The sequence below is a fragment of the Dipodomys spectabilis genome, unplaced genomic scaffold, assembly GCF_019054845.1.
Source record: "Dipodomys spectabilis isolate Male_0828 unplaced genomic scaffold, ASM1905484v1 ptg000207l, whole genome shotgun sequence".
Taxonomy (NCBI): Eukaryota; Metazoa; Chordata; class Mammalia; order Rodentia; family Heteromyidae; genus Dipodomys; species Dipodomys spectabilis.
Window position 1 is genome coordinate 12,307,640 of NW_024870884.1, and position 14,408 is coordinate 12,322,047.

The 14,408-nt window shown below is 53.2% G+C and overlaps 1 protein-coding gene across 2 annotated transcripts in view; it reads right to left on the minus strand.

The window, feature by feature from the left end:
* Nucleotides 1-14,408, minus strand: part of Ogdhl (oxoglutarate dehydrogenase L) — a 25,262-nt gene continuing 10,854 nt past the window's right edge. The window contains exons 7-23 of one of the 2 annotated variants that reach the window (XM_042696396.1): nt 13,920-14,066; nt 13,378-13,468; nt 10,220-10,399; nt 9,921-10,049; nt 8,730-8,909; nt 8,185-8,337; nt 7,535-7,637; nt 7,085-7,213; nt 5,986-6,136; nt 4,921-5,048; nt 4,032-4,210; nt 2,851-2,922; nt 2,649-2,774; nt 2,479-2,551; nt 1,146-1,309; nt 857-1,011; nt 1-139 (exon numbers count right to left, since the gene is read on the minus strand). In XM_042696396.1, the coding sequence (XP_042552330.1) occupies nt 16-139; nt 857-1,011; nt 1,146-1,309; nt 2,479-2,551; nt 2,649-2,774; nt 2,851-2,922; nt 4,032-4,210; nt 4,921-5,048; nt 5,986-6,136; nt 7,085-7,213; nt 7,535-7,637; nt 8,185-8,337; nt 8,730-8,909; nt 9,921-10,049; nt 10,220-10,399; nt 13,378-13,468; nt 13,920-14,066 (2,284 nt within the window). In that variant the 3' untranslated portion in view covers nt 1-15. The remainder of the gene's footprint in view (nt 140-856; nt 1,012-1,145; nt 1,310-2,478; nt 2,552-2,648; nt 2,775-2,850; nt 2,923-4,031; nt 4,211-4,920; nt 5,049-5,985; nt 6,137-7,084; nt 7,214-7,534; nt 7,638-8,184; nt 8,338-8,729; nt 8,910-9,920; nt 10,050-10,219; nt 10,400-13,377; nt 13,469-13,919; nt 14,067-14,408) is intronic. The other variant, XM_042696397.1, reaches the window with a different exon arrangement.

Genomic DNA, 14,408 nt, shown 5'->3' on the forward strand with positions numbered 1-14,408 from the left:
AGGCCGTGCCCCACTCTAGAACGTCTTGCCCTCGAAGGCATGGAGATTAAAGGCAGTATCCAGAAACTTCCTCAGTGACACCAGGTGAGTGTTCTTGTTTCCAGTGGCTGGTGCAGCTGCTGGCTCACGGCCTACATACCTGGAGGAAGACAGACACGGGAGGTGGGGCTGGGCCAGGGCCACACTCACCCAGAACTGTTGGGCTGTGAATCTGAAGAAGGCTGGCCTGGAAGTCACTGAACTTCCTTCCCAGAGGACTGCCTGGCCTGGGGCAAACTCAACCACCCAGCCACACGAGGGGGGGGGGGGGGAGGGGAGGGGGGGGAGACAGCTCCTCCACGCCACTGGATTGGACAACAGATGTGGCCATAACACAAAGGCTTTGGAGGCAAACACACTTTGGGCTTCTCTGAGGTTCTCAGGTCTCCTCTCCTCACCCCTCCCAGGATAGGTGAGGCTGATACTGAGCACCAAACAGCTGCTGCATGCTAAGCAGCCCAGATAATGATGCACGCTCACCACCCTGGAGCAGAGCAGAGGAGAGAAAGGCTCCGGGAAGCTAGGTAAGGTGTCCTGACCAAAGGAAGGTGTGTGGTCTGCAGGAGGGTTTGTAATTCACTTCTAGATGCAGAATAAAAGCAAAGGTTTTTTTCCCCATGAAGGCAGGACTGACAGTGCTCCAGCCCTGCTGGAGAAGCCAATCTGCCACAGGCAGCCCACACAGAGCTTCAGGACTCTTGCAGTTCTCTCTGCAGTTTTCAAAGATGGACTAGGAAAGGACAAAGGGCAGTTTGGGGTGGCACAGCCCCAGGGAGCCCAGCCGAGGCAAGCGGCAGGTAGGGGGCCCAGCCTGTACCATATGGGCCGAGCCTGGCCAAGGATGGTCATGAAGCGCGGGCTGATGTAGTCATAGTAGCCCATGTTCTTGTGCTCCTCCTGACACCACACCAGCTCTGCGTCGGGGTACCTCTCTGCCTCCTGCTTGATCAGATCGAAGGGAAATGGAGAGATCTGCAGTGGCAGGGAGAAATGGGGGCACTGTCAAGGAGAAGTGGTTCTGCCTAAGGCCAACAAAACAAAACAGGATATGAGCCACAGGGCAGGCCTTGCCATTCCCAGCACTCTGGGCCCCGCCCACAGCACACCTGCTCCAGGCGAGTGATGGCCACCTGCCCCTCCAGGCCCTGGCTGCTCCGTTCCTTTACCAGATCGTAGTACACTTTTCCTGTGCAGAAGATGAGCCGCCGCACCTGCCCAGGAGCCTGCGCTGCAGCCCCATCTTCTGGAATCACTCGCAGGAAGCTGGTTCCTGCATCAGCACCAGAGAGGCGTCAGTTCCTGTGCACACCGGCTGTGTCCTCAGGCCCTCTCTGACCACTGCATTAACCCAGCCTTTTGGCTGTGGTTGCACTGGACACCTCTTGACTCAAAAGATGAAAAAAGAAACAAAGATACCCTGTAATGTCCCAGGGAGAGGACTAGAGGCAGAGCTGTAGCCAAGATCAAAGCCCCGGGAGCATCAGCCTTTAAAGTGCCAGGGAGGGGCCCTGAAGGGGAGGTAGTATGATGGACACAGATGTTGGCGCTGTTGTCTGCCTGGGACTGGCCAACATCCTGCATGGCATCCGGCTGCCAGTCACCAAGCCAAGGACAAGGAGTTGCTGGAGAGGTCACTGTGCATCCTCCCGCCCCCCAAAGCCCTATTTCCTTCCAGAGGTCCCAGCAAGTGTAGGTCAAACACACTTCAGACCTCTCAGGAAGCCACTGCTTCCTGAGCAGCATAGCTGTCTCCAAGTGAGGACATGGGGGGGGGGGGCTGCTGTCAGGACCCCAGAGAAGAGCTGCATCCAGCCAGGCTGCTCTGTCATGTGCTGGAGTTCTGCACTGGCCATGCCAGCCACCATCCATGCTGCAGCGGAGCGCTCAATCTCACAAGCAAAAAACAAGGTCAAGAAAGGGACCTCTCCTGTTACTGGACATCCTGTGTTCCAAGATGGCTCTGCTCTGTTTACCTCAGGCCTCACTCCCACTCCTCAACTTTCTATTGACCCCCCCACACACACTTTCAAGTCAATGAGACAGAGAGCTGCTGGAAGGGGCACCAGGTTCCCAGGGCCAGTAATGTCTGGTTCAGGAATAAAAATCGAATGAATGAAGGAACAATATTAGTGCCCAGTGAACCAGGCAGCTCTCCCTCCTGTGAAAAGCCCTGGTCAAGAACAGCCAGGCTGGACCTGGCGCTCATTCAGAGTGACCTGAGCTGGCCATGGAACCCATCTTTTAATTTGTGTGTGTCTGGTGGGGACTAGGCCAGGACCTGCTGCAGGGCCAACAAAGACACGGGGGGCGGGGAGGGGGGCAGAGGAGCCCCAGGGACAGAAGCCATGTCATGGCCACTTCCTCAGGGTACCCCACAGATCCAGACCACACGGCCACTTTCCTAGTAGGCCACCCCACAGATCCAGGCCAGGCACATACCTGACACCATCTGGTCGAAGCTGGACTTGGCCTCGGGGTGCCTCAGCAGAGATTTGGGTGTGAAGACAATCAGCTGGAAAAGAAACACATGGCTAGCTGCCAGCGCCCCCTCCGCCCCACACATCCCAGGCATACCCACAGTGGTGCCGACGGGCAGGCGCCTGGCTCACGGGCTTGCGGAAGGGCAGCAGGATCTGCCGGCGGAGCACGTGGAAGTAGCTGGCCGGTGTAGAGCAGTTCACGACGATCCAGTTGCAGTCATACAACTGGCTTACCTCAAAGTCCTTGGTGAACACCTGTGGTGGAAAGAGGTGTCTAGGGGGCAGCATGGACCCCAGGCCCTGCAGCACAGCAGTGTGTCCCTATGCTCACCGGGTAGGCGTCCGAGTCATCATTGCTCATCTGCAGGAACCTCTCAGGCCGTGCGGAGGAGTGCTCCGGGCCCTGAAAGCACACACAACACAGCCCAGGCTGGTCCACAGGACAGTGACAGCCACCCTTGTTTAGGGGGTCTTGGGAGCTTCTAGAACTGTTCCTTACCCTGGAGCCTAGCCCACAGGGACTATGGGATCAGACAAATCTGAAAATTGAGGTTCAAAATCAGCCCCGGCAGAAAGTCTGCAAGATTCTATCTCCAATTAACCAGCAATATGCCAGACTCTAGGAGTGGCTCAAGTGGTAGAGCACCAGCCCTGAGTAAAAAGTTGACACTGCAAGGGCCTGAGTTCACAGCTTGAACTCAGGTCTCACACCAAAAGGGGGGTGGGGGTAGGGAAGCAACCCTAAGGCAATTTTCTCACTTGAGGGGATGGTAGAGGGGGGAAGAGATAGGAGTGACACTGATCAAGACACTTTGTACTCATTAATTGAGATGTTGAATTAAAACTCCTTTGTACAACTACATATATATATATATAGTGTGTGTGTGTGTGTGTGTGTGTGTGTGTGTGTGCCAGTCTTAGGTGTTGTCCCTGACCTTTTTCACTCAAGCCTGGCACTCCACCATTTGAGCCACAGCTCCACTTTTGTCTTTTTACTGGCTAATTGGAGATAAGAGTCTATGGACCTGGCCCAAGTTGGCTTTGAACCTTGATCCTCAGATATCAGCCTCCTGAGTAGCTAGAAATATAGGTGTAAGCCACTAGCACCTGTCTTAAATTTTTAAATTCTGAACATTCTGAAACCGCATAATCTAGCAGCAACTGACTGAACTGTCTGAGTACCTACTTTAGGGACCACTGTATTCGTAAATTACTCATCTGGAGAGCAGCCCCAGGAGGTGGACACCTATTTCCTCTCCACACAGCAGCAAGGGAAGGGGCTGGCAGAGTAAGAATGGGCCAGCACCTGGCAGAAGAGGCAGGCTAACCCTGCTGGAGACAGACTCCCATCTGCCCACAATGCAGACCTCCAGGATTCAGGACCAGGAAGGCAAATATTATTCTCAACCTTGCAAGGGCCATTCCAGCTCACCTGCCAGCGCCTACATGGTCCCTACACAGCCCCCACATAGCCTGCTTGCCAGCCCCAACGTGGCCCACACAGAGTCTCACCATGCCCTCCATGCCATGGGGCAGCAGCAGCACAATGCCATTGTGCCGAACCCACTTGGCCTGGCCGGTGCTGATGAACTGGTCAATGATGCACTGGGCTGTGTTGTGAAAATCACCAAACTGAGCCTCCCAGAGGACCAGGGCATTGGGGCTGGCCATGGCATAGCCCAGCTCAAAGCCTAGAGAGAAGACATCAAGATGGAGCTTGCTGTATGCTGTTAACAAGTGTCAGCAGCTCCTGTCAAACCCATCCATTCCTCATATGCCCTCCCTGCCCATCCATCCTCGGCAACAGCCTGAGAAGAGCCCAGGGATTCCCCTGGGTCTCAACAGGACAGGATGTGCCTTGCTAGAAGATGCTCAAAGACATCACCCTTAGCTGTTACACCATACAAGGCCAGGTGCCAAGCCCAGGAGCCAAGTCCAAAGGTACCCTGGAGGAGGATACAGGACCCATCTGCCAAGAGAAACCACACCACACACACACGCACATGTGCATGTACATGCACATACATGCACATGTGTGTGGGCACACACACAGAGATAAGCAAGGCTGCTGAGGCAAAGGGGACAGAGGTAGGCACAGAGGCAGTTCTGCAGAGCTGGGAGCCACAGCCCACAGCTTTCTGTCTGGGCTCGATGACTACAGTCCAGAGAAGAGGCTCTGGTGTCTACAGAGACCCACTAAAAGGCACTCAGGGTCTCCCAACTGCAGTCTCTGAGAGTTCTAAGTGGGATCTAATCTTATTCCCTATGTATCTATCCCCCAGTACCTGCCACCCAAGGGTTCTCTAAGCTCTCCAGCCCTTGCCCTCCTCCCCACAGGCCTTAACTCCAGCTCTCCTCTATCATCCCTGGTCCCCAGGGACCTCAGGTCCACCCAACTCACCTAGGACTCCGTATTCTGAGAGGGAGCTATTGCACACGGTGTAGGGGGCCTGGTCAGGCCACAGATGGTTCATAGGAACACATGTCCTCCGGTCAACTTCCTGGTCATGAAGAACATGGTGCCTGTGGCTGTGGAAAGGCAGAGAAGGAAGGGGATGATTGCAGGGGTGACCTGTGTTTCACAGCAGGGCATCTGGGTCACTGCCCCCAGAAAGTCTGCAGAGTCTCACAAAATGGTGACACCAAGAAGGCTGTAATGACAACCTGGTCCCTGCCCACACATAGCACTGGGGGTCCTGGAGTAAGATGTGCAGGTTATAGGATCTCTGACCTCGGTGTCTTACTACACAGGGACCCAATGAGTCCTGCCCTGCTAGGCTAGCAGGAGCAGGTTGGAGCCTGAGATACAGGATAGCACACCACTGAGGCATGGGCCCCTACCCATCCTGCTATCCTCTCTACCAACTGGCCTGCCCTGCCCAAGCTCAACGGAGGCAGGAACTACTGTTCAGAATCTGAGGCTGCATAGTAAGGGGGGGCTGGCTTGAGATCTGGCTGGGTCTCAAGTCAGCAAGATGGGCAGCCAAGCAGCTGCTTGACTCCTGGTCTGGAGCAAGGCCAGCAGATGAGCACATAGGCCAGAAGGAAGAGCTTGTTGCTCTTGGAAGCCACACCATCATATCTTGCTACCATGGCACCAATTCAGGATGTAGAATGTCTGGGGCCCAAATCAGAGAAAATGGGACAGGGACAGTGGACAAGTGGGTCCCCATCTGTATCCAAAACCTCAACAAGCAAGGTAGGAAAGGCTGCCTGACAGCAGAGAAATAGAAACAAATGGTCCTAAGGGCCATAGATGACCACAGATTCCTGATAGTTGCCAGCTTGGGCCAACAAGTCTTGCTGTGGGGGTGATGACTTGGGCCTGGCTGGATGCCAATGGTATCTGTTGTGTTACCTCAGCCAGAGGAGGAAGGGCCAGATCTTTTCTATGCCTCCTATGCTGATTCTGGGTGCTCACCTTCCTTGCCAGGCTGAGCTCGGAGATCCTCCACTATGCCCTTACCTGAATGTGCCCCTCTCCACATCCTGGCCGCTGAGCCGCACATGGATGCCTTCCTTCAGCAGCGAGCCGAAGGCCATATACTCCGCCAATGCCCAGTCCACCGTGCGCTTCTTGGTCATGTCTGCACGGCCACGCAGGATGCGAGATAGGCCTATGGGAGGACGGGAGGGCCTGAGGAGCCTGACCACTGGCCTGGGACAGATGAAGCATCTGGGTTCTGGGGCCTTGGTGCAAAAGCAGGACTCTGGCAGGCTGCAGGAGAGCCCTACCCAGGCTCCCCTGCCCTGGCCTACAACCCACACAGCAAGATAGTCTGGGTCAACAGCCATAGCCTTCTCTACAAGGGAAGACCGGGTCATTCACTGCCAGGGCTCCTTGTAGCTACCCTATGCAGGAGTGCCTCTGCTTTCCAGAATAAGAGACTGTGGTTCATAGGGGAGACGTGTGTACTCAAGATCACACACCCAGCAAAGAATTCGAATTCCATCCCTTCCTATCTATAAACGACTGTGATACGCAGCGTGGCCTCAGCCCCAATGCCATCAGCAGGTTCCTCAGGAGAGATGGCGTCCATGGATATTGTGAGGTGTCCTCTTGAACTACAGCCACAGGACCCCAGACTTTCTAAGCAGAAAACACGATGGTCACAGCCAGAGGGTTCAGTCAGAAACCACCCACTAGCCAGGTTCACCAGCCGGGTGAACAGAGAGTAGCCAGGGGGCTACTCTAGCAACGGCAGGAAGGATTTCCAGCATAGTCCTCCCTATATTCCAGGCCCAGACACCCCTCCATGGATGCCCCTGCTTCCCTGCTCCCTGCCTGGTCAGGGATACCCCAAGAAACTGTTTGGCAAATCCAAGTTGCCAGTTCCTAGCACCCAGCTGGAATGTGGTGTCCACATCTTCCCAACTCCCTACATCCACCCTGAGGAGGGTTCATGGTACCCCAGGGCACAAAGGAGGCTTGGAGAGTGACAGCAAGCCAGTGAAAGGCGTCACAGGGATATGCTACATGTCAGGGTTCCCCACCAGCCTCCCCTTGGGACACTGTTAGGTCTAGGACAGTGGCCATGCTAAATAAAGCCTGTATAGCAACTCACCTGTGTGGATCTTAAAGTCCTCCAGGGGCACAGAGCTGGCCACATTGCCAATGTGTGTCAGCATGTCCTCTGGGATGCCAGTGGCAGGACATGTCATGCTCTTGGGCTCCCCATCCACGTTGAAGAAACCTGAGGGGACAGAACTCCATCCATACCAGGTTGTAGGGCTCTGCTGCCCCTGATCAGGACCAAAGGGACTATGTTCTCACGTCTACCAGCACCTGGACTCATCCTTGGGACCTGCTGCAGGTGGGCAGCTACAGCTGACCCACACCCTGACTCAGCCCCACCCCATCAAGAAGGCTCCTCCTTCCCATGGGGACAGCCATGGGGGGTGGCCTTCTCCTGGAGTCACAGAGACCTCCTGGGTGGTATCTGCTTTTCCAGGGCTGTCTGTTCTATGACAGTGCAAAAGTTCCAGGTTCCCTGAGTTGTGTGTCACTCACTCACCGGGCCAGGGTGAGTCCAGCCAGTGCTTTATATGAAGGATCTTTTTGTCCTTGGACCTGCCATATGCCTCCTCACAGATCCTGTCATACTTGGCAATTTCTTCCTAGAATCAGAATGAAGGAGGTATGGATGTCATAGCTGGCCTGAGGCTCAGTCTACCCACACTCATAAAATCTGGTCCCCGTCACCAAGTTCTAGAACTTTCTCCTTGGCTTGTAAGCCTCTCATGGCCAGAGGCCCAGATCCCAGAGTTTACAATAATCCTGGGTGTTCCCAGCCTGGTGGGCCAGCTGTGTGATCAAAAAGTGGCTTGAGGGAGACCCAGGAAAGACTGACTCAGTCCTCATCTCAGAGTTCCTTGAAGTGGAAGGACCAATACATCCATAGATAATTTGGAAGATGGACCCAGTACAGGTCTGATCCTACAGGAGGTCTTCCTGGACTCCTTTCTTACCTGAAGCTAAGCCTCCTCCACATCACAGCAATGCTCTCATCCTTAGTTCTCTGTTCCCCTTAATAACCAGGGGCTTTAGGCTCAAGGACTGTCGATGACATCTTTAAATCCTGTGCCTAGCACCGAGATGGTGACACAACCACACATGGGTTTCTATCCAGGGACGTATGTGGGGCCCGCATGACCTGCTGCCCACCTCAAACTCCTGCAGGGTAACAGTGCCCTCAGCGATGAGCTTGTCCGCATACTTCTTCAGCACAGGCACCTGCTTATGGATCTGCTTGTACATGAGGGGCTGTGTGAACATGGGCTCGTCCATCTCATTGTGGCCACGCCGGCGATAGCAGACCTACGGGGGCGGCCAGGGGGGTCAGACCCTGCCCAGACCTGGTGCTCAAGTGGGAGCACTGCAAAGCTGGGGCTTGTCCAGGTTGGCTCTCGTTGAGGCACCCAAAAGCAGCCACTACCACAACCACCAATTGAGAGTCCCAAACCCAGGCCTTGGTGCAGCTGGCATTTGGCTCCTGTCTAAAAAGCATTCTCAGCCTTTAGAGCTGAAGAGGTAAAGACCTGGCCAATTCAACCCAACAAGGACAGCTGTCCCCACTCAGGGTCAAGCACCTACCTCACTTGCTTGGCAAGGACAGGACTCTCCCTCTTTTCTTGATCTCAGCCACCCCCACGCCCACCTTGCCTGCCCAGAGCAGCAGCTCTTGCCCAGCCTCAGTCCTACAGACCTACCAGGTCCACGACGACATCCTTGTTGAAGGTGTTCCTCCACTCGGCAGCCACACTGCACACATAGATGACAGCCTCGGGGTCGTCGGCGTTAACATGGAAGATGGGTGCGTTGACCACACGGGCCACGTCAGTGGGGTATGGTGAGGAGCGGGCCATTCGTGGGTCTGTGGTAAAGCCAATCTGCAGAGGCAGGAAAAGCCAGCACACAGACCTGCTTAATTGCTTTTTGTTTTGAGGGGAAGACAAGATCTTACTATGTTGTCCAGGCTGGCCTCATACTTCAGGCTCAGGGGATATACTTGCCTTAGCCTCCCAAATAGCTGGGACTGGCACACACTACAGTTCCTGGCATTACTCTGCTTCCTTTTAACTAGACAGATGGTGCTGGCTCCAGAGATTAGACAAATCAAGGGGGTGAATGAGGGCCCCTCATAGGGCACAGGGATATACATTGGGCATAAAAGGGTAACACATGGATGGCTCTACAAGCCAACAAAGTAGCAGTCCCATAGACAGAGGTAGCCCTAAGGAGACTGTGCCTCCTCTCTCTGCCTGTCACTTTTCTTCTTTGGCAGTGAGGAACATAGGCCTGGTCCAGCAGTGAGTGTACAGCCGTGGGCAAGGCACTTCAATTCCAGTGTCTTCATCTATGAAAAGTGCTCATTAAACTCCTGCCTCCCAGTGATACTCAAGGAAGATTAAATGACTCTGCAAATAAGGCAGTTAACACAGGATGTCTAGGCTCCTGAGATGAGTTGCCATTAACTACAGCTGCCCTAAAGCAAAGGCACATGACACTGCCATTTAAGACCAAGGTGCTCTGGAGCGAAGGTCACATCCAGTCCCACATCTAGCCTCTGTGCTGTGTTCTTTCATCCTTATGACCTTCTCTGTGCTGTCTGTACAGTGTCCCTGGGTACTCATAGATATGAAAATCCAAAGATGCTCAAGTCCCTTACAATAAGAGGTATGTGCATAAAGCTCACACACACCTTCTCCTGCACTGTAAACCATCCCTAGATGGCTGCCCTTGGAACTCATGATCCTCCACTTTGCTTTTCAAGTGCTTGGATTACAGGCATGTATCACCATGCCTAACCTGAATATTTTGTTTCATTTGGTTGAACCCACAGCTATGGAACCTTCAGAAGCTGCAGATGCAGATATCTGGTATGGAGCCCACAGTCTCACCTGGTTGTTGACCACAACATGCACAGTGCCATTAGTGGTATAAGAAGGCAGGTCACTCAGGTGGAAGGTCTCATAGACCACTCCCTGGCCAGCAAAGGCGGCATCCCCATGGACCAGGATGGACATGACCTGGAAGGCAGGGTAAAAGCCATCAGGGCGCAGTACTCCAGACTATACAGCCTGTCATGCCCCTACTACCAGGGTCTCCAGAGTCCACCCACTCAGGGCGAGGTCCTCAGGGTCCACTTCTTCAGCGTCCAGCCCCTAGATAATATCCTTCAAGGCCCAAATGAGCTCACCTTCTTGCCCTGGGCATCCCCACGGTAAAACTGTTCTGCCTTTGTCTTTCCCTGAACTACAGGGTCCACAGCTTCCAGGTGGGAGGGGTTGGCCACCAGCGACAGTGTAATGTTTCTGTTGGTGACACGGTTGATCCTCTCATGGTACATGCCCAAGTGGTATTTGACGTCCCCAGAGCCCTAAAGGTCAAGGAAGCACATGATGAGCCCACCTCTCCTATGCCAGGCAGTGGACGGCCATGATGTGCCCACCTCTCCTGTGTCAGGCAGTTGATGGAGGGCAGGCAAGTTCAGCTGAAACTTGGCTCAAAAGCCATGAGCCCCTTGCTCACCACAGCCTATGGTCCTGCCATCATGACTGGTCTCAGAAGGGAGAGAAAGCATCAGGACAAAGGGACCGCCCCTGGCAGTGACTAGAGGAAATGAAGGGTAGCTCAAATCAGTGGAGCTGCTTGCCAGGCCTCTGGGAAAACACCAGATTCAAATCTCTACCTCATTCCTTACACCAAAATAAAGCCACCATTATCAGAGAAAACCAACCTATGTTAGGATTTTGGTAGGAAGTCTTTCTTTTCTTTCTTTCCTCTCTTGGGGGGGAGGGAGGAGGGTGAGTGTGTGCGTGCGTGCGTGCGTGTGCATGTGCGTGTGCATGTGTGTGTGTGTGTGTGTGTGTGTGTGTGTGTGTGTTGGGGCTTGAACTCTAGGCCTGGGCGCCGTCCCTAACCCTCTTTGTGCTCAGGCTAGCATTCTACAACTTCCAGCTTTTTCTGAGTAGTAATTTAGAGATAAGAGTCTCACAAACTTCTTTGCCTGGGCTGACTTTGATCCTCATATCCTCAGATCTCAGCCTCCTGAGTAGTTAGTATTATGGGTGTAAGCCACTTGTACCAGGTGGAAGCCTTATTTTCTAAACAATTCAAAGCCCAGAACCTGTAAGAGACAAAGCAGGTAAGGCAGATTAAACTGTCATGGATAGGGGAAGAAAATCAAGGCATGGTGTTGGGAAAGGAATTACACTGGGGAAAATATAAGACAAAAACAAGAGGGCTGGGAAGGTGGCTCAGTGGTAGAGCGCTTGCCTTAAATGCATGAAGCCCTGGGTTCAATTACTCAGCACCACATAAGCAAAAAGAAAAAAGCTGGAAGTGGTGCTGTGGCTCAAGTGGTAGAGCGCTAGCCTTGAGCTGAAGAGCTGAGGGACAGCACCCAGGCCCCAGAGTTCAGGCCCTATGACCAGACCCCCCCCCCCAAAAAAAAAAGAAAAGGACTAATGCCCTCAATAAGCAAAATGCTTTTACAAATCAGTAAGCTTTTTTTAAAAGTTAGTAAGATAAGGCAAAATGAGTGAAAACTATGAAAGGAAATTATAGAACAAGAAATAAAATGGTTCTAAGATAGGCGAAAGTACTCAGTTATACTCATAACAAGGAAATTTGTTAAAAATGAAATCATTGCCAGGTGCTAGTGGCTCATGCCTATAATCCTAACTAATTCTCAGGAGGCTGAGCTTTAAGGATCACAGTTCGAAACTAGCCTGGGCAAGAGATTCATCTCCAATTAAGCATCTAAAAGCCAGAAGTGGAGCTGTGGCTCAAGTGGCAGAGTGCCAGCCTTGAACAAAAGAGCTCAGGGCCAACACCCAGACCCTGAGTTCAAGCCACAGGCCAGTACAAAAAAAAAGTAAAAAATCATTGTAGTGCCTACCATATTGCAAAAATGACTGGACAAGGCAGGGGAGGCCAGGGTTGTGGGATACACAGGCTCACTGATGCCTGCAACATCCTCAGAAGGTAACTTAGTCCAGCCTCAGTTCTAACCACTGCCCTTCTCAGACTCCATCTAACACTGAGTCATTACACACATGTGAAGACACTCACTACAGCAGCCACAGCCTCACAGCGGATGCTCTGTAGGGCGAGAAGCCTGGGGCAGCTGCTCACACACTCATAGGAGACGATAACTTCGTTAAGTGAAAACAGTGAAGTGCCCATGACAGCCCAGGCTACTCCCAGGGCTCTGGACAAAGCTGCTTGCATCTGCACAGAACAGCCTTAGAATCACAAAGCTCAGCATGAACACAAGCACATACCCCAAAGATGGACACAGAACAAATCTCACAATGGAAACATATTCTCATTGCTCAAATTGTTTTTTTAAAACAATGTTCATATTTCATTGCCAACTTACTTTTTTGTAACATGCTAATGTGGTTTTTTTTTCAATCTAAAAAAAAACCATAAATATTTCAAACTAACCTTTGGCTAAGCTTTCTATCCAAACTCAATTCCCTCACTTCCCTCTCTCCCCGCTCCCTCCCTCACACAGATGGACACACAGACACAAACTCAGAACCACTCGGAGGCAGGTGCTTTCATCTTTGTTCTACAAGAAGCATCCAAAGCTTGGTGCCTGGGGGAAATGAACAGGATACAGAAAGAACCTGGGCTGGGTGCCAGTGATTGTGGGTGCTAGCCTTGCACTGGCACGGGGTTCTAGGTGTCCTTGGAGCAGTTACTGCAACTTTAACAAACCAAGCACTGTGCTGGGCACTGGGGCTTTGAGGACAAGGTCCCTGCCCTTGTCCTAGAGGGAAAGATAGATATGCATGCACGCACACATCAGGCTGGAAAAGGCCAGAAAAGAGGCAAGGAAGGGAAAAAAGGACACAGAGGAAGGACAAGGTCACTGCCCACAGACAGCCATCAAAAGGAAAAACAACAGCACGCTGTATGAAGGCAGGGCAGAGGAGGGGGAAGGCAGTGAGTGTTAAGGGCCCAGCATGGCCAAGGCCACAGTGACATGAGAACAAAGAGGGAGAGCAGAAAAGCAGGTCCTTGGCTGGCCAATGGGCACATCTGACTGCCACAGCTCTGTGGGGCCAACAAACAGGTGAGCTACCATTCCATGCTGGTAGCAGGATGGGGCACACAGGCTGAAATGACTTCCTGACAATTCTGTAGGATTCTCTCGGCTTCAGTTGCCACAGCTGGAAACAGGGAGATTGGCCAGGATGACCTGAGAGCTTTCTCAGCTGCCACAGGCTGCACAAGCCTTGGGAGCCTCACACACATCTCAGCCCTACACAGGTTTGTTCAGCCTGGAAGCTCCAGTGGGCCCAGATCCTCTCTGAGGCACTAGAACCAGGGCATGGCACCCACCTCATCAGCCGCCTCCAGCTTGGGGTCAAACTGGCAGAAGATCTGCTCCAGGTCCTTGCGGATCACGTTGGCCAGCACATTTAGCCTGCCCCTGGGACCAGAGGGCATGCGCTCACACCTGCCACCATGGCCACACCCCAGCCCAGCACTGCCAGGCAAGGCCCAGCCCTGTCCTGTCTCATTCTACCAAGCCATGAGGGTCCCGGCCAGCCAGCTCTCTGCAGGCAGACACTCCTACACATCACTAACCCCATCTCCTGGTCCACAGGAACATCAAGAAACTCAAGGTACACTTGTATGAAGTCCTATCCCTCTTGGGAAGAGTTGGCAACATGGCCAAAGAAAAGGAATCTCAGAAAACTCAGTGGGGCTTTGGCCAAGTATCTGGCTCTTTCATGAAGAGCTGACCAGGCCTGCTGACTCTAAGAACCTACCAGACCATCCACCTCTACCACCAGCATCCCGTCCTGATTTCCATCTCCTCCCTTGCCCGAGTCCCCTGGACAGCAGGCCCGCCTCAGAGGGGCGGAAGCCGGCTCCACCTGTGTGGCATCCCCAGGATGACATTCTCGATCCCCATCTCGCTGGACTTGTCGATGATGGTCTTGAGGGCAGGAATCATGACCTCACAACCCTCCAGGCCAAACCGCTTCTCTGAGGACCATTTTCGAGCGAGAAAGTCTTCAAACCTGATTGGGAGAGGGGATGGAAGGGGCAGGACTGGAGCTCATGAAGGCTGTCCCCAAACATGGGAGCTGGGTGCTGGGACAAGAATGGATTTAGACCCACACCTGACACCTTGTCACTCCCACCTAGCAAGAAGCACAAGATCAGTGCAGGCGTGGGCCCCCCAACTTCACTGAAGACCTCTGCCCAAAGCCTTCCCCTTCCCAGACTCCATCCTCTCCCCTCTTTACAGCCAAACTTCTCCACCCACTCCCCACCCACCCCTCACTCTCCTGCCTGCACTGCAAGGGGCTCTCTCACCAAGTCCTCAGACCACCACCTGGCTGAATTCCAAGTCCAGATCA